Source organism: Brachyistius frenatus, unplaced genomic scaffold (genome assembly GCF_029030835.1).
Source record: "Brachyistius frenatus isolate BFR_SWC_R1_liver_20210118 unplaced genomic scaffold, ASM2903083v1 Contig_70, whole genome shotgun sequence".
Classification (NCBI taxonomy): Eukaryota; Metazoa; Chordata; class Actinopteri; family Embiotocidae; genus Brachyistius; species Brachyistius frenatus.
In genome coordinates, this window is record NW_027210669.1 from 838,290 (window position 1) to 857,500 (window position 19,211).

At 45.3% G+C, this 19,211-nt stretch overlaps 2 protein-coding genes across 2 annotated transcripts in view; one reads left to right on the plus strand and one right to left on the minus strand.

The window, feature by feature from the left end:
* The first annotated feature begins 1,621 nt into the window (after nt 1-1,621).
* Nucleotides 1,622-17,856, plus strand: arhgef15b (Rho guanine nucleotide exchange factor 15b). The gene is made up of 16 exons (XM_069707639.1): nt 1,622-1,983; nt 6,083-6,556; nt 8,585-9,592; nt 9,697-9,748; nt 10,185-10,240; nt 10,645-10,925; nt 11,881-12,041; nt 12,262-12,414; nt 12,526-12,655; nt 14,012-14,086; nt 14,320-14,412; nt 14,508-14,662; nt 15,463-15,630; nt 16,176-16,261; nt 16,768-16,872; nt 17,289-17,856. Exons 2-16 carry the CDS (start codon nt 6,178-6,180, stop codon nt 17,456-17,458), a joined length of 3,072 nt encoding a protein of 1,023 aa, XP_069563740.1. The 5' UTR covers nt 1,622-1,983; nt 6,083-6,177; the 3' UTR covers nt 17,459-17,856.
* A 610-nt stretch (nt 17,857-18,466) lies between these two features.
* Nucleotides 18,467-19,211, minus strand: part of zpax4 (zona pellucida protein AX 4) — a 13,181-nt gene continuing 12,436 nt past the window's right edge. The window contains 2 exon segments of the mRNA XM_069707535.1: nt 18,467-18,766; nt 18,939-19,211. The exon segment at nt 18,939-19,211 is cut by the window's right edge and continues 27 nt beyond it. Of these exon segments, the coding sequence (XP_069563636.1) occupies nt 18,467-18,766; nt 18,939-19,211 (573 nt within the window).

Below are 19,211 nucleotides of genomic sequence, written 5' to 3' on the forward strand. Positions count from 1 at the left end.
GCGAGGGGACGTTTGCGGTTGGGACCCCAGACCACAGATTTCCCACCATACCCCTTCTACTCACAATATTTTCCAGGTCGTCCCTAAACATCTGCTCCTGGCAAATTTGGGAGACTCATTCATCCATGTGTCCTGCCTTCCTGGATCAGTATCCATACCAATCCTGCAGCAATTAACCCAAATAGTTGCCATTGCAGTAGCCTGTCACCAATAACAACATCAGTGCACATTTTTGGTGTCACAATTGTAATAAATCCAAAATAAATATAATACAAACTACAAAAGGTGAACCAAATGTAATAAAATATTGTTGAAAAAACAATGGGAACTAAGTATAAATGTCCAAATTAACCAGTCGAGCGTATCTGAGAGTGTAATTGTGATTAATTTGTTTCACAAAACATTATAATACAGCACCGTGCAACGATATCCTAAACAGGTCTAAAACAGTTTATACTCATATTGTCACTCAAAACAGATGCCAAGAAATACTCAAGAAATGTGCATTGAAGTTTATTGAACACTTGAATTTGAGTTAGGCTGGCAAAATAGTTATTTTTAGAAGTAGTACTGGTCTTGATAATTATAGTGATTAAAACGTTTTCAACATAAATCCATAAATCTAAATGTTAAATAGGAAAGATTTACAGTTGGTCATATGAGTTCTTCTTATAAAATATTGATATGCAGAACTATTACAACCTACAACTAACAAAATATATATATATCATTTTTACTTCTTGCATTGTGTAAACCAAACATTTCAGAGTGATCCGAGAAGAATATAGTTTCTCCTGTTTCAAATGCACTTCACGTCTGTTCCAAACTATACCGCTAGGTGGGAGCAAAGACTTGTGGGAGTCGGATGCCAGTGCAACACAGAGGTGTGTGTGTGTGTGTGTGTGTGTGTGTGTGTGTGTGTGTGTGTGTGTGTGTGTGTGTGTGTGTGTGTGTGTGTGTGTGTGTGTGTGTGTGAGGAGGAGGAGGGGGCGTGGCCTATACAGCAGCCAAAGCACCTGCTTCTCCACCGGTTGAGGAATAACACCGATACTAACCATTAAATAAATACATCTAGAGGTTAATGATAGTTTTTTTTTTTGGGGTGTACAATAGATTAAAATACCAAATAGCTATTACATTCAAAATTAAACACCCAGAAAGTGCCGGAAGTATGACAAAATAAGAGTCCCTGAGATAAGAGCTAAAGCACGTTTTGAGAATAAACCAAATACATGCATTATCATGCAAGAGAAAAGCACACATATTTAAAAAGTAACACATATTGACATATACTTTAATAGCTTCGATTAAAAGGTGTTTTTGCTAATGTTGTATATCGTGCATGTTTTCCACAGTTATGCCTTTAGTCATGCCTCTGATAAAGATAAGAAGATAAACAAACTGCCAATGTTGTTAAAGTGACATTTAAAAAAAAAAATAAATAATAATAATACTTGGTTTCTAGAGTAGTTTACACAGCCTTTATATAGCTATGGTTTTATTTTGAAATTCTTTACCGGAACCGTTACACGTCAGTGTTTGTAACTTACCAACCGGCCCAGTGGGGGGGGGGGGGTTGGGAGGGGAGGGGAGGGGGGTGCTGCTGCGTTTCTTCCTCCCGTCCTCACTTCTCATATGCTGCTGGTAACAAAGACGAGACAACAACAGAGGGGTGATGGGTGCTCACACAACGAACATGTCAGAGAAACAACGATGAACTGACCACGTTTGCTTTTTTTTTATTTTTATTTTTTTTACGGGATGATTTTTTTTTTTTTAACGGACGTTTTATTTCGACTCGGGACGAGTTAAGTTTTAAAGTGCGCTTGTGTCGCTGCGCCCCTGACCGGTTTTTTTTTTGTTGGTTTTTTTTATCCTGAGGCTTTTATTCCTTCTTGCCAAAGCCAGGAGCAGTATGTTGGACTGCCGACTCTAGAGCCGAATGACAGAGGAGAAAAATCCAAGCATGTCTGGATTACACGGGTAAATCTTTTGTCTCTGTAATTTATGTTTTAACCCAGATTAGGACGTTATAGTTAGTTTAGCAGGTGCACTTTGGTTCAGCCTGCGAGCACCAGTTTTCCAATGGAAAACCGCTGAAACACTTGTAAAGTGCTTTACAAGATTATTGCGGCGTTGTTTTGACTGAAAAAGTAATTATTATTTACTGCAGTGGTGTCACTGCATTATCTTCTCAGGTAGAATCATTTTGACGGGATATTTTCTCAGTTAAGAAAAGTGTGAAAACAGTATGAATTAAACAATACAGTACAGATGAAGAGCTACAGTCCGGCTTTGGTTGTGTAATGTAATAATAACACATGTTTTGTTTATAAACCGCTTTTCATAATTCTGAAAGCCCATTGAACTGTTTTGAACAGTTTATGAACATTACATTAATTTTTCTTTGTTATTGACCACCTACGGAAGCTTTCTGATTTCTTAAAATTGTGACTTTCCTCTTGGCAACTTCTAATAAGACCTAAACAACACACATAGGCTACTGTGTAATATATATATCTATATGTATCTCTCTCTATATATAAATATGTACATCTATCTGTATATATATATATATATATATATATATAGAGAGAGATATCTATCGATCCATCCGTCCATCTATCTATCATTTCACCATATATCCTTCTATGCTTCTTCCTCCATGCTTCCTAGCCTCCGTGTGTGTTTCTGTTTTCCTTCCTGACACACCTTTTCCGTCTCGTCTTCCTGGCCAACGTGGAGCTTGCATCCACATCGCATGTATTACACTGCTTGATGCCGGTCAGGCAGCAGAGTAGCTCTCTTAAAGCCCCCCACCACCCTAACCCATTTCATACACTCGCACTAACCCATTAGTCTCTAGAGCAGATGGCATACTGTACACACACACACACACACACACACACACACACACACACACACACACACACACACACACACACACACACACACACACACACACACACACACACACACACACACACACACAGAGTATTGTGTTAATGGGCCGCTTTTTTATTTAAGGGATCACACCCTGTCTGATATGCATTGGGTTAACCAGGACAAAATACACTGACTGGAATGAATGACTGGCCCACTGACCCGGCCCGAGTGTGTGTCGGGTCCAGTCGGCTGGAGGACGCAGCTATTGAACTAACTGGGTCAATAGAGCGGAGGGAAACAAAAGAGGTGAGGTCTGATGGGTGCTGCTTGAAAGGAAGTGAGGGGAAGATGTAACCTCAAGTGTCTCATTTTAGCTATAAGTGCATTAACACACAGTCCGAATGTGCTGCTGCCTCTGTCTACAGAGTGCTTCGGGGGGGAACGCACCCTCCTATTAGAGGTTTGTTTGTCACCGTGTGGACAATGATAATTACCGGAGGGCTCGAAATTGAAACCTGGAAGACCTACTTTCCACCCACGCACGTCCAACGCTGCTATTGTTGTGTTCCCTGATGTCTGAGAGTTGTTTTTATTCTGGAAAAAAATGTCTCAGTATATTTTGGAAAACTGTGGATGTGAACACTTTAAATCTCAAAGGAATAACGTTAAGGAGAGCATCAGAAAAGGAGCAGTACGTGTACTAAAGAAGGACATTTTGTGCTGTTTTAATTTTTTTCATACGTGGCTGTTCGTCAGCCCAGAAAGGTGTTCCTCTCAGCCTGACACATGAAACTCTGCGTGTCTCTTTATTATATGCTAACTCGATCCCAACCCAACCAGTCTGACTTGCTGGATGTACTCTTTCGATCATAAATAGCAACCGGTTTGTGTTATTGGCTCGAGTTGACTTTCAAGTTCAGAAACCATTACAGTGGGCTGGTGTCTGTGGTGGGTCCACTGTGATAATAAACTGGGAGTCGTTTGCTGGTAGACCGTCGGTCGAGACATCTTCGGCTGCACCGTCAGCTTTGTCAAACGCTGGTCGGCATTTTGTGACACTTTAAAGACCAAACGGCAAACTGATTAATCAAGAAAATAATCGACAAATGAATCAACAGCAAAGTGACTTGTTATTTGATAAGTGTTTTTAATGAGACCATCAATGCCTGGCAAATGTCTTCATTTTTCAAAAGATCTCCAGTTTCAAACATAGACCAGATAATAGACGATGAATATTTGTAAATCCTGTGGCGATAAATACTCTTTTTATACTCTTTAAAACCTCCTCCTGTATTACTGCGATGAGTTCACTCACTTTCATTTATAAAAGTGTCGCAGTGCCCCTTTAAGAATCTGGTAGAACATGTGTTGATAATAAATAATAATTTCATATGTATATACCTCATCAGCAGTGCTAAATAGGACTCTTAACTAGTAATTATGTCAAATAGAACCAGCGTCCATTTACTCCAGTTGACTATTACTTTCATATCATTTAAACAGAATATTTCCACTAATCAACAAGTCATTTTCAAGCCAAATTATGTCGGAGGTATCTCAGTCCGGAGCAGCTGACAGACCCACATGGATGTGGATTTTAAATACTAAATGATTAATCAGTGCGACTCACTGCTGCGTTACAGCTGCTCAGTGACGTGTGTGATGCTAAATGCTTGCAGCTACACGCTAAATTAACTCATCAAGGAATCAGACAAAGCAGCGCCGGCACGTTTTACCGTAGAGCTCCTGCTCTTGTTTCTGAGTGACTCAGAGGATGACTAACCCTTGTTTGGTATGACATCAGCTGTCGCACACACACACACACACACACACACACACACACACACACACACACACACACACACACACACACACACACACACACATGGAAGAAAATAAAATAAAATAAATAAAGGACAAGTAAGGGTGCTGATACATGTGCATGAGAACACACACGGTTGCTCAATGCTACTCCACCTGTCGGGGCAGCAGTTGACGGGGTGGAGTTTATTAATAGACATTTCTATTCATACTGCTAACTGTTAACTGTTAAAACTTACTGAACCTGTGTGTCATGAATCACATGAAACTGTATTCTTATGCCAGAAAATGAAGGAAGAAAATGTCATTTCACCATATCAAATGTGGAAAAAAAAAAAAAAAAAAAAGATCTCGGCTCTGCTGCAGACTTTCCACAGTCTGAAATGGAAATCTGACTGTTCTGCTGACACATCCAGGGCTTTCAAACGGTAAATAAATAAATAGGGTTGTACTTTTGAGCAGGGGCTCATTAATAAATAACAATGTAAGAAGTTGGACTAACATGTGAGGGATCGTCACATTCAAACCACGGACAGACTTTAAGTGTAATACGGCAGCTCTTTCATGAGGTTTATAATGGTCAGTTGTCATTCAGTACGATTGAGAGATGTGTTGATTGATTTAAATGGACGGACTAATTTGTGGCTCTGTTGAACAGAGAGGTTCAAAAAATGTTTTTTTTTTTTTTTGGACTGCTGTCGTTGCATTTTCTCTTCGTGAACGTTAACATCAGACGATGTGAGAGAAGCCTGCAGTGACAACGCGCCTCACTGAGTAACAATGGTTATAAATAACCTCGATATCTTTTCGTCTGAGCTCCTCTGAATTCTCCTTTTGTACGTGACGATACACTTCAACAAACATGCTGTTGACGCTCAGACTTCACGCCCATATTCACACTGACTTCAAATTAATCAGCTGCAGATCGTGGAGGTTCACATATTTTTACCACTCAAACATATATAACATAGTTTTCCTCAATTTATAAATGTCCAAGTATAATATTTTGGTCTCTTTTGTTTAATTAGGTTCTCTTCATCTACTTTTAGGACTCGGAAAGGACTCTTAGGAATCATAAAATTGCAAACAAACTTTCAAACGCCGCTGTAGGTATGACTGATGTCACAATAAAGGAGTGTTTTCCTTACGGCACAAAGTCCTTTTGTGCCTGAGATGTGTGTGTGTGTGTGTGTGTGTGTGTGTGTGTGTGTGTGTGTGTGTGTGTGTGTGTGTGTGTGTGTGAGAGAGAGAGCTCAAAGTCTCACTGTGGATTATACTGTAATAGAACTGCTGTATTATCTAATGCTCATTTCCTCGCTGCAAATGTTTAATATAAATCTCTTATATTCTTTCGTCCTCTCTGTTTACTCACCAGGTGGTGATGATGATGTGCCCACGTTGACCTTTGCCCTCACAGCCTGACCGCCGTTTGGTCAGGTCAGCCGTAAGAGAAGACACGCTCCAGCCGCCATGTCTGTCCAGGACCGGACCGCGTCTCCTTCACCAATGAAGGCCGAAGCCAAGGCGAGACCGGAGATCCCTCCGAAACCGGCTGCGCAAACCAGCTCCTCTCCTCAGGGGGACATGTCCAGCCTCTCCAGTGGGAAGGTGAAGAGAATTGTGAACAAGTTCAGCAAACAGGCGTCCAATGAACAGGGGGAACAACCCACCAACGGTACTGCAGAAACCACAGCGAATAAGCGGTTCAAAAGGCCGCCCACGATCAAGCCCAAACCGGGCCGCAGCGGTCTCCGGCTGCAGGTCAGGACGGAGCAGGCGCCGCCGCTGCCCATGAAGAGGAGCCGCATCCTGCAGAAACAGATGGAGAGCGTGGGAGGAGGTCGATCAGGTAGGGTGGTCTTCACCTCACCGATGTTCCCAAAGATGCTCGAGAGTAACGTGTCACACGATTTACACTTTTACCTTCCAGCAAAATGACTCATTGCAACTTTTTAGGCCAAAGATCAGGTGACATTTAGTTCATTCTCTTTAAGTCCTCATGTCGTCTGACAGGCTCACACTCAGCCAGTTCCACACGTTTGAGACTAAAAAGGCAAAAACTCTTGAATAAACTCGAAGGCGGAACAGGATTTTACATTTTGGGACACTTGATGCAAAGAGTTAAAGATAAAGATATTTGCGTGCGAGTCGGGATTGATTTGGTGTTAGATGTACAGGTTAGTGAACTCTCAGACAGAGAGGTGTGGTGCCGCCACAAACTAGTCAGTCAGCTCAATGTGTGTGTGCGTGTGTGTGTGTGTGTGTGTGTGTGTGTGTGTGTGTGTGTGTGTGTGTGTGTGTGTGTGTGTGTGTGTGTGTGTGTGTGTGTGTGTGTGTGTGTGTGTGTGTGAGAATGCTCCTAAGAATCAAGTAATGTGGAAGTTAAGCTCGCCGTGTTTACTTGCAGTTTTGATATCTGTCTTATCGTGCTTTCAGTTTTAATCTGAAGTTTATTGATCAATGTTCTTTGCTGTGTCATGACGATCCACTTTATTGTGAAGGGAAACCGGAATAAGTGACATTAAATTGTTCCTCTGATTCATTGGAGACTTTTGTGTTCCCTCTTCTGTTATACTTCATTATTATCACTTCCCTTGTTTTGGTTCCCTGTTGGAAAGAAAAACCTTTCAATCAGACCTCAGGTACTCTCAGTTATGACATCAGCTTTAAAAGAAAATAATCTCTTCGTGGTTGCAACTGATTGGTTATTTTCACATCAGTTACTCTGATAAATGTTTTTAAATTCATCATTTAAACTTTAAAAATGTAAAAACATATTTTCCCAAAACTCAATGCTAAATGATATTTTACATTTTGTCTTTCATTATCAAAAAATATTGTCCGTGGACTAATCGATTAAAAAGATGACATTAGATATTTTAGCAATTATTAAAAAAAACTTTCCTTTGTATGTCATTTAAATTCATGTAACTGTTAAATGAGCAATAAAAGAAAAGAAGATTAATATGGTTCCCCGCTCTGTGAGGCTGTACCAAGCTCAGCAGTGCAATGAGCAACATGCTGATGTCAGCATTATGCCAACAAATGGTAGTGTTAACTGTTAGCACACAGATGTGGAGCAGCGATACTGTTGTGATGTTTGGCAGCGTGTGAACACAAAGTAGAGCTGAGGTTACGAGGCAACTAGAATTTAGACCTGGTGTTGACCCGAGATGAAAAGTTATTATTATTATTATTATTATTATTACTATGACAACCCTTCTGATAGTTGTTGAGACATTTCACTCAGAATCACAAATATTCACCTCTTCTGAGTCTCAGCATTCCCGTCGCTGGCGTCACGAGCACGGCGACGGCTAATTTGTAAAATAAGTGGAATTGTTTCACTGCTTTGTTTTTCTGCCTTTTATTCCCTCGCCATTCCTTCCACCTCCTCCCTCTCTGACCTGTTTGACCTTCATCCTCATCCCCCCCGACCCCCACCGTCCCCCCCCCTCACACACACACTCTCTTTCATCCATTTCCTTTCGTCAATATTGGATTTTTCCGCTTGCTGTGCTCCAAACTTTCCATTAATATTTGAAGACACCACTTCCAAACGCGCTGCATTTGCATAATGACGAACTGCTGACTCGGCAGTCCAGTGTGAAAACGTGCAGCTGTGATGAGAAGAGCAGATGGAGGGGGGGGGGGCAAACCAAAAAAAGCTCTTAATGAAAGTGAGCCGCCCTATCAGGGGACACACATGGAGGAAAGAAGCAGAGCGGAAACGGCTCGTCCACACCCGTCAGCTTTGTGTTCGAGAAAAATTACAGCATTTGGAAAAAATACAGAATGTCAGACAAGTTTACGCTGATTTACCTCCTTTGTGTTTTCTGAAAACAGTTTGTGTTTTTTGTGTTTTTTTTTTATGCAGCGCCTGATGGAAAAGAAGTGGATGTTCAGCTGATTGGCGGAGGTGACGTGGAGGCGGAGCTAAGTCCGGACACGCCCCACAGCCCCTGCTGCGACTCTGGCTGCAGCTGCGTGTGCCACCTCCATCGGCCCGGCATGAAACTGATATGGGTGCCTGTGGACCTGGAGGACGGCGGAGGGCAGGAAGGAGAGGAGGAAGAGGAGGAGGAGGAGGAGGAGGGCACCGATGTGGACGAGCAGCGGGCGGAGGACGGGGAGGACTGGGAGGAGGACGAGGAGGTAGAGGAGCGAGGAGGGGAAGGGGACAGTGAGGCCGGGGACGAGTTGGACAGGACTTTTGTGCCCGATGAGAACCAGGTGTTAAAACAAGAAAAAACTAAGTTCCATCAGTCTTTGGACATTCTGATCGCCGAGAACAGGAGGCGTTCGGACCCGGGTCCCCACGCCGTCCTCGCCTCCCTTGCGGTCACCCGCTCCCAGTCTCCCCCCGTTCCCCCAAAATGTTCTCAGTCCCCTCCAGTCCAGCACAGACCCGTCCAAAATGAAGAAGAAAACATTTACGAGGTCACGCTGCCTGTGGTCGACCCCACTCTGAAGAAGGAGCCGGATGTTCCTGTCATCAAAGTGCGCAAACCGGTCCGTCGGTGCAAACTGTCCTACAGCACCTCCGACCCCACGTCCGACTTCCAGACAGACACGGAACCCGTCTCCAGCCCGGAGGACGTTCCGCCGGCCATCCCGCCGAGGATGCCCGTGCCTCAGGAGAGCCGCAGCCTGACGCCGGTGCACCGGGCCGGCATCCCTCTCCCCCAGCCCACGTTGGAGGAGTGGCGGACTCTCCGACCCTCCTCCCCCAGCAGCTCCACCGGCAGCGGGCTGAGCCCTCAGCGAGCCATCACCCCGCCTCCCACCAGCCCCCTCCTGCCTCACAGACTCCCACCTCCAACTCCGAAGACGGATCCCAGGAGGCTCAGCAGTGCCTCGCTGCAGTCCCTCACACAGAGAAAAGGTTGAACAAATAATATTATCTCTGCTGAAATGAGTCATGAATGATGCACACATTCATTATCTGCAAAAGCAATGACCCCATTTGTCTTTTTTTGTTTTTGCTAGGAGAGGAGAATGGAGGCAGTGAGGGAGAGAAGGACGACACAGTGGAAGACCTGTGAGTTGTCAATCACTTTAGCCTCGTATTCCTCTGCGACGTGACATCCGTTGTCGACTCAAATTCACTAAGAACACATCGGTTCGTCACATTGCTGCTCTAAGTGACACACATCTGTGTTACCACGAAATCTGGCCGCTTTCTTCTATCTTCAATCAGTCCAACATTCACCATCCTGCTGCCGTGAATGCTCCGAACGAGTATGAATCCACACAGAAAATAGTCCCTAACAAGTGGACCATTTACTCCTGTTTAAGTAACATTCACTAAAAACTACACAGAGAACGGAGGGCGAACAGTATGTAGGAACGGTTTGATTCCTCGTGTGGTATTTTGTTGACATTAAGAGAAAACTGAAGAGTTAACAGGTGTTTCTATAAATATTGTGACTGATTCTTGTCTCCTCTGTACATGCTTGCTTCCCGTGCCCACTCAGAGGGGAGTCTCTCAGGAGGGAGATTTCGTTCATCTTTGAGTCTCGCCTGCAGGACGGTAAGACTGAACCACGAAGGACAAAGATAAATCAGATCCGCTGAGGTATCATAGTGATACTTTTAACAGGAGAAATGATCAGTATGTCAACCAAACACCAACTGACCCTTTCCCTGAAAAAGTGCTGAGTTGGTCGTGTCCGCTAATTTAACTTGAAAGTATCAGTACAAATAAAGTTGTAATGAAATGAAAGTTAAGTTAAAAAGTTCAAGTTAAAAAATGAATATCAAAAAGAGTTGATTCAATGGATAAAATGTCACAAAGAATAAAAAGTAAACAATGTCCAAATATGACAAGGCTGTTGTAATATATTGGGTTTGATTCTGCAGGTAATAAACAGGCGATAAAGTGTATAATTATATCGTCTGGTGGGAACAACATCTTCTCTACTCGTTTCCCCTCAGAGCCTCTGTACCAGACCTACCGCGCCACCGTCATCACCAAGGAGATCCGTCGGCAGACAGTTTGCCGAAACATCAGTAAAACGAGTGCGGACTATGCGATGGACTGGACCGCCCGTCGCTCCGGGGCCGGGACCGGGACCGGGACCGGGACCGGGAATGGAGCACTCACAAGCAGCCCCGTGCCCACCCCGGGTCAGAGCACCCTGTGGCAGGACCTCCCAGCTGTACGGGACAGTGGAGTGCTGGAGCAGCTCACGCCTGAACAGTGCAAGTACCAGGAGGTGAGGAGGAGGAGGAGAGGAGAGGAGAGGAGAGGAGAGGAGAGGAGAGGAGAGGAGAGGAGAGGAGAGGAGAGGAGAGGAGAGGAGAGGAGAGGAGAGGAGAGGAGAGGAGAGGAGAGGAGAGGAGAGAGGGGAGAAAGGGGAGAAAGGGGAGAAAGGGGAGGGGAAGGGAAAAAGAGGCTAATGCATGGAGGGGAGTTTCCATAAAGAGAAATCGATAAGGCTGAGAGGAGAAAGGAGAGATGCAGCATCACATTTGAAATCCCATTTTAAAGTAATAATGTGACGCTTATATATAAATTATATATAAATTAGAGTCCATTCTGCGTCACCGTATAACTCCCAGATATCGATCCAGCCGGTGTGCAGTTCTTGAAAGCTTTTCCAGTCACAGTTTCAACTTCACAACACGAGGCAGAACAGGAGGACAAAATAATCCATGAAAGTACCGGAAGTGATTTTTGTTCTCAGCAGTTTTTTTTTGGTCAGGTAGTTTAGTTGTGGAAACGCTGCGAACACACAGAGTCACGGTGGGATTTAACCGAGATACAATTCTGAATTTAATAAATTAAAAAAAACAATGAGGATGACAATCATCTGTTTCTCTGCTTTACTCCATCAGATAAAGGCAAAATGTGTAAAAAAAAAATTATATTTCTAATTAAAAAAAAATCCACATATCAAGTAACAACTACAGCAGATGGATTTTATACATAGATGTTATTTTAATTTGTGAATCAATTTGTGTGTATAGATTTAAAAATAGATTAGTTTACAAAAAATACAATCGAAACAAAAACATTTACAAGTAACATATTAGACTTTTTCTCGCTCTATTATAATGACATCTTCTTAATTACGTCTTTTGGATAAATTTTTTAAAAAAAATGGCCTGTTTTCCTGCCTCCTTGATTCCCTTTTTAATTCCGAACATCTCTCCCGTTGTTCCCGGCAGAGCATGTTCGAGGTTCTGACATCGGAGGCCTCTTACCTTCGATCCCTCCGCGTTCTGACCGAACACTTCCTGGACAGCCGGGACCTGGAAGTGACAATGATCATCAGAGACAGAAAAACCCTCTTCTCTAACATCCTGCGGGTCCGAGAGGTCAGCGAGAGGTGAGAAGAAGGATGTCGGGAGATGAAGGGAAATTGGAGGGCGATTTATGACTTCTGGATGAAAGATGATGAGAGAAAAACGTGATTTCTTGACTTTTGAAGCCACGTGGAGCACAAAGAAAACAAAGTCTTTATCTGGTTGTTCTTCGTGGTTCTTCGAACTTTCACTACGAGGTCGCCCGCAGCTTTATAATGAAACCTTTACCGTCTGATTCCACAGGTTCTTGAAAGACCTGGAGGACCGCATATTTAAGGAGCTGGTCTTCCCTGACATCTGTGACATCATCCACTACCACGCCCAGCACAACTTCCCCGCCTACATCGACTACGTCCGCAACCAGATCTACCAGGAGAAGACCTACACGGCGATCATGTAAGGAATCGGTTCATATTGACCTTGGAGATAGAGCTGGAAGGAACGCAGGCGGTTTGTTTGGGTCTCTATCGCGTTGACTCGTACATAAAGTGATATTTTTATCTGCAGGAAGAACAACGCGCAGTTTGCGGCCGTCATCTCCCGTCTTCAGGAGTCGCCTCAGTGCCAGCGGCTGCCCTTCATGTCCTTCCTGCTGCTGCCCTTCCAGCGAATAACGCGCATCAAAATGCTCATTGAGGTGAGACGCATTGACGAAGTAGGAAAACATACAGCCGGGAGGCGATGAGCTTAAAGACAGTAAACCCCGTCTCAGCTCTGCGTGCGATCCAGCCCCAGTTTGTGCTCCTCATGTAGCGCCATGCATTCAGGCTGCCCAGTGAACCAGTGCGTCTTCTACCAGCAGACCAACAGACCTCGGCAGGTCTTTCAAAAGCACTAATCGTTGGGATTCAAACCATGAACTCTCTGCTCAGCGTAGCGCTCACGTGGTCGGCACCCTAACCACTCAGCCGTTGGGTCGCCTCTCATTTTTCCCCGGCACCTCGTACTACCTCCTTTTCTACCCGAGTAGAAAACAAAAGTCAGCCCGTTGATATTTCAGTTTGCATATCAACACACAAGCAAACAGCATCTTGTAGTAAATCACGTTAGTGCATCATTACCGAGCTCGATAAGACATTTTTCAAGGCCGAATCCGGCGAACGTTCTGCTCTCTCTGTTTCTAAGATAAGCTAATTGCTGTCGCTTAATACTTAATGAAGGAGGATTGAAAGTGGTGTCAGTCTTCTCATGTGTCCAAAATGTCCAACTACTCCTTCAAGCAGAACAACAGTAACATAACTACACTGCCCATCAGTCCGTTTTCTGCCACATGTCTGAGGTCAGGTCGCCGTGGCGGCAGAATTTAGCTTGTCGTCCCTCTCAAAGGCAACGATTTCCAGCTCCTCCAGTGGGATCCATGAGGCGTTCCCGGCCCAGATGAGATATATCATCTCTCCAGGGCGTTCTGTGTTTGTAACCACAGTCTACACACATAATTAGTGGACGCGAGGCTAAAACAGCATCTGTGACTCCAAACTACAGATTAATTAGAAAAGACAAACGGTTCGGTCCCTTTGGGATCTTCCTGTAAAGCCAAGATGGTTTAATAATCCCATTGGGAAATAAATGTGTCGTATTAAAATATGTTCTATTTATTTGAGAAAGTAGAAATGTGCTTCTGGTTTTCTTCTCCCGTGAGAGAAAAGCTCAGCAGGTCAGTGACGTAACAACGTCGGTGGAGCATGACAGCAATGAAGTTCGCTTAAATATTTTGCATAACTGACCCTTCTGTCTCCGCCAGACGCTGAAAGGCAGCGGCCTCGAGTTCATCACGGTGTTTTGCCGCAGGAATGTTCTCATTCCGCTGCAATCTTCTCCTCTCTGGCTCCTCGCCGCCTTGAGACCTATCAGCAAACACACGGACTCACCTCGCCTCACACGCCCCGGCCTTGTTTGTTTGCGCTGGGACGGGGGGGGGGGGGGGGGGGGGAATGCGTCCTGCCGACGATGTGTGTCCGTTGCAGAAATAGAAAGTTGTTGTTTGTCGTTGCAGAACATCCTGAGGAGAACAAAGGAGGGGACGAAAGAGGAGCAGACGGCCTCCAAGGCTTTGGCTTTTGTGTCGAAGGTAAACACCCGTCACTCTTCAGACGCATAATTTGACCTTTAAACGTCTCACATGCTTCTGGAAATGAGATGTCAGCTATTGTCTGAATGAAGGATTTCCTTGAGTGTCGTGGCAGTGAGTCAGAAGTGCCTCTGAGGCCAGAGGAAGGAACCCGATATGGGTTCTTTTAAGTGTGAAAGGAAAAAGGATTTCTCTCGACTCGACTGAATAATTTCCCCCTTTTTCACTCTCAGATTATTGCCGAGTGCAACACTCAGGTGGGAAAGATGAGACAGATGGAGGAGTTGATTCACGTCTCTAAAACGCTGGAGTTCGACAAGCTGAAGGTAAAAACACCAGTTTGGTTTTTTTCCGCGTACGTCGCTCCTTTATTTTGAAAGGAGGTAAAAGCTTCCTCCTCCTCGCCGTCTGTCGTCGTCAGGCCATCCCGATCGTCTCTCAGACTCGATACCTGGAGAAGAAGGGAGAGCTCCAGGAGATGTCCAAAGGAGGAACGCTCTTCAACATGAGGGCGAAGTTCACTCCCATCTACCTCTTCCTCTTCAACGACCTGCTCATCATCGCCACCAAGAAGGGGTGAGGCACAACTCGCTGATTGATTGAACAAACAGAAAAACGTTGCCGTAGTTTAAAAAAAAAAAGAAGTGTTAAACAGTAGAGCTGAGCGATGTCGACATTTTCAGCCTTTGATTTTGCAGATAAATTACAATCCTTGCTTAAAAAAAATCTATATAAAGAAGACAGTCACTATTTTGGGTGCACAAGTGCGTTCACACTCAAGTACGGAAACATGCAGAGTTATTGCAAAGTAGCCAGATGACGCATTCAAGACGGTCCAAAAAGGACACAATCACACACTCAGCGGTTCCTGAACACCACACAAGTGTTTCTTCTTCAGTAGCACTACCCTGATAAACAGGGTAAAATAATTAAAGCTGCAGATACGTGAGGAGGTGATGCATTGAAATGTTGCGGTAATTTCTGGGAAGTATAAAACAACATTGTGCGGTTTGAGGCAAAACTACCAAATTCAAGTAGTACACAAGTCCGTGTACTAACATGTCAGAGTACTATATCCTAATGTACTAAGGGAAGTACGCCATTTTGAACACAGCCTATGAAATGACTTAACATATATTTGCTACAGCTACATAAAACATAAATTGTTCTTTGTTTTTGTGTCTTTTTAATGATGTAATACGTTATGTGTATGTATGGCATCACGAGCGAAGTGACTCCAAACGTTCTCAAATGTAGCAGGAAGTGGTGCCAAAAGAAAAGAGAGGAAGAGAAGAGATGCAAAAAGTACGACTTGGCCGTCAGTCCTACTTTGCCGTTAATGTACATCCTGCTCTCCCGTTCGATGTCTTGAACAGCGCGGAGCGTTTCGTGGTGGTCGACCACGCCCATCGCTCCCTGGTTCAGGTGCAGCCGGTGGATGAAGGTGGGAGCGGCGCCGTCCCCCACGAGCACTGCTTCAGCCTCACGCTGCTGGAAAACCACCAGGGACGCATGATGGAGCGGCTCTTCAAAGCTCCCTCCCAGTGAGTACTGACTGTGAAAAGTACGCACTCGACTCTTAAATCGACTGACAACAGCCTCTATGACGGTTCAGCATTTTTACGAACACGTTACAAAGAAAAACAATAGTCTTCATATTTGGAAACCCGACTCGAAGCTGCTCTGATTGGCTGTTTTACTGTAAATCATCTGCTTCACAACCTAAGAACCAATCACAGGCAGCACATCCCTCCCGCTGATCCAATCTAAAAAGTAAATCATAAAAAGGAAAATTGTAGATAAATTAAATAAGTTATCTAAAGTCGGTGTATGTGTCAGATATGAAAAATTATAATTTTGGAAACTCCTCATGGTAGTATCTACGATAAATTAATAAAACAACGCCCTGCTCCTCTCATAGATCCAACCTGTGCCGACTTTCACCGAGAAAATCAAACATTTGGCCTTTTTACCTGATTACTTCTGGGCCGACTGTGTGCACTTAACAACGTCCTGTTATTACACACATCAGGCAGGATGTGTCCCGAGCGCGAGACCCTTTTAAAGTTGGAGCCGTTTGTATCAACAGGTCCGACATGCACAGGTGGATGGCGGCCTTCCCAAACCCCACCAACCCCGACAGAGAAGACGATGAAGTGATTTATGAAGACTGGGGTGAGGAGAGAGAGACACACACACACACACACACACACACACACACACACACACACACACACACACACACACACACACACACACACACACCGCGAACGACAACCACTTTTTTTTTTCCCCTTTAAGTGAGGAAATAACATGTTCATGGTTCTCCCGTTTGTCTTATTAAAGTTACAAACGCAACACTTCCTGTGTCCATTTCAAATTAAAAGCCTGCAAGTATTTCCGGAGACAAAAGTCATTTCTTAAGAAAGCTTTTATTCTGAAACATTTGCAGGAATGTGTTGTGACTGAATTCAGACAATAACAGTTTAGATGAATAATCCTGAACCATCTTTTAAAATAGCAGGAGGTGTGTTTCAGTACGTAAACAAAGAGCATTGCACCCCTGCTCAAAGATCCTGTGTGTGTGTGTGTGTGTGTGTGTGTGTGTGTGTGTGTGTGTGTGTGTGTGTGTGTGTGTGTGTGTGTGTGTGTGTGTGTGTGTGTGTGTGTGTGTGTGTCAGACTGTCCTCAGGTGCAGTGTGTGGAGCAGTACGCTGCCCAGCAGGCCGACGAGCTCACCCTGGAGCCCACCGAGATCATCAACGTCATCCGCAAGACCAACGAGGGTAAGAACGCCTGATGATCGGACACAAACTGACCACCGCACATTCAAATGAGCTCACGTACAGGCCTGTAAGCTTTTCCTCTTTTAGCAAACAATACCCCCGCACCTGAAACTGCTCAGTCGAGATAGCAATGTGTGCTCATTATGTCATTTTTTTTTTCCCCATCCTTTCTATATTTGGCATCATCAGTGGAACAAACAGGTTTCCTGTGAAAAGTCCGGTGTACTAATATGACTCTGTGTCACCGACATGCTCCCTCCCTCCCGCCTCCATCCTCAACCCTCCGCTTTAGCAGTTTATTGATTTGTTTTTGACTTTTCTTGCATGAACGATACAGAAACCTCCAATATTCCCTTGTTTGTCCTCCTTCCTTCCTCCTTCCTCCTCCTCCTCCTCTTCTTCTTTTCTTTCCCCAGGCTGGTATGAAGGGAACCGACTCTCTGACGGGCAGAAGGGCTGGTTCCCCGTCGCGAACGTCGTAGAGATCACCAACGAGCACGTGAAGAGGAGAAATCTCCGCGAGCGCTACCGGGTCATTCAAGCCGCCACCTTGGTCACCACCAGCAAGAGCCGTGCGCTCCAGTAGGAACGAGGGAGAAATAGAGGGAGACCAGCTTCTTAGGAAGTGGACTTTTTCAGGGACTCGTTTTGTGTTGAAATGTGGGTTTTCTAATAACTGGGAAATGAAAGCTAAAAGGAGAAGGGCGACTGTTATGAAACGTCAAATCAGACCTGGCGATCGTCGCCTTATTTATATCACAGGGGGTTCGGGCGCGTTGAGGCGGATGATTACGTAAATGAGGCTGAAAGAAACTACGTGGTACGAGCGTGTTTGCGTTCAACAGCATCTTCACAACATCACGGGCCTCCTCGGGGACGGCCGGGAAAACTGGCGAGTTCACATGCCGATCGTGCACGTCGTCGCTCGACTGGATTGTACAAAAAAAAAAAAAAAAGAAGAAGCTGGGCGTTGCCGTAAAACGGCACTCATCCTCTCTCGTTACTGCCTCGCACAGCAACCCTATCGGGTGTCGCTCGGGCGGCACAAACGTCCAGAACATTTTAAAAGTCTGAAGAGGAAGTGCCTTGGATTGAATTCAAAGCACAGAACTACACGACGACACTTCTGACGTCAACACACGAAGCTTTGAAAATGCATGTAAATGTGCTGCTGGTGGTGTTTCAGTAGCTGGAGTCTGGTGTAGTTGTACTGTAGCGCCCCCTGCAGCTCGTGGTTGGAGAACACTGGGTATTATTTGTGGATACGTTGCAAATGTGCAATATGTTGTAAATTATGAGGGGAGAAGGGGGGGGGGGGCATTTCGCCTTCAAAACAGTAGTCGTGCTTTTAATAAAAACGTTACGTCTTTTTAGCGAGGTGTGTGTTTCTCAGTCACAAAGGCGCAACATTTTAAAGACAGGTTTTTTATTTGGTTTTCAAGAGGGAAATAAATACTTGGCTCAATGGTTTTTTTCCCAAGTTAAAGGTTTTTCCAGAGCAACTGTTGTGTAAAAAAAAAAAAAAAAAAAAAGAAGAAAGAAATCTTTAAAAACACAACTAGGAGGCAGAATGAGAGTCTGGTGTTTGAGACGATCACAGCCTTTTGTCCACGTCTCCCAGGCTGAGGAGCGCCTCCACGGCGATCAGCTCCGACTCGGAGAGCTCCCTCCACAGCACCTGTAACGACTCTCCAGAGACTCTCGACGTGCCCCTCGTCTTCGAGGGCAGCGAAGGCGGCGAAGATGACGCCGAGTTGCCTCCGAGACCCGGCGGAGAAGGATCGTCCGCAGGCCGAAGGTTCGAACGGGTGGAGCCGGCGACGTTTTCGGCGACATCGTCAGCGCGGTCGCCCGTTTCTGGGGAAGTCTTCGATTTTTGTCGTCTGTCGGGTCTCTGGCACGGCACAGGATCCTGTTTTATTTGGGCTCTGGCTCCTCAATGAGGTGTCCCGCCTCTGGTTACAGAAACTCATGAGAGTGTTGGCCGCTTCCAGCTCTATATCCGACCAGCGTCCTCCCTCATTCCCAGAACAGGTCTCCCTCGCACGCGGCGAGTCCACGGATACAAGCCGAGGCGAAGCGGACGGACCGAACGGTCCGAGGACGGAGTCGAGCGGCGGCCGAACGACTCGGGACGGGTCCGCTCGTGCAGCTCCATCGAGGTGGTGCAGCTTCAGCAGATTAGTGACCGCCTGGTCCTCCTCCTGGGTGAGGTTGACGACGACTCTTCGCGGCGGCGGCGGCGGGGCGGGTGTTCTCCAGGTGGGGCAGCCCAGCGGTCTGGTGGGGTACGGCCCGTATCTGAAGGGGTCCGGGTGGATCGGCGGGGCCACGCAGGC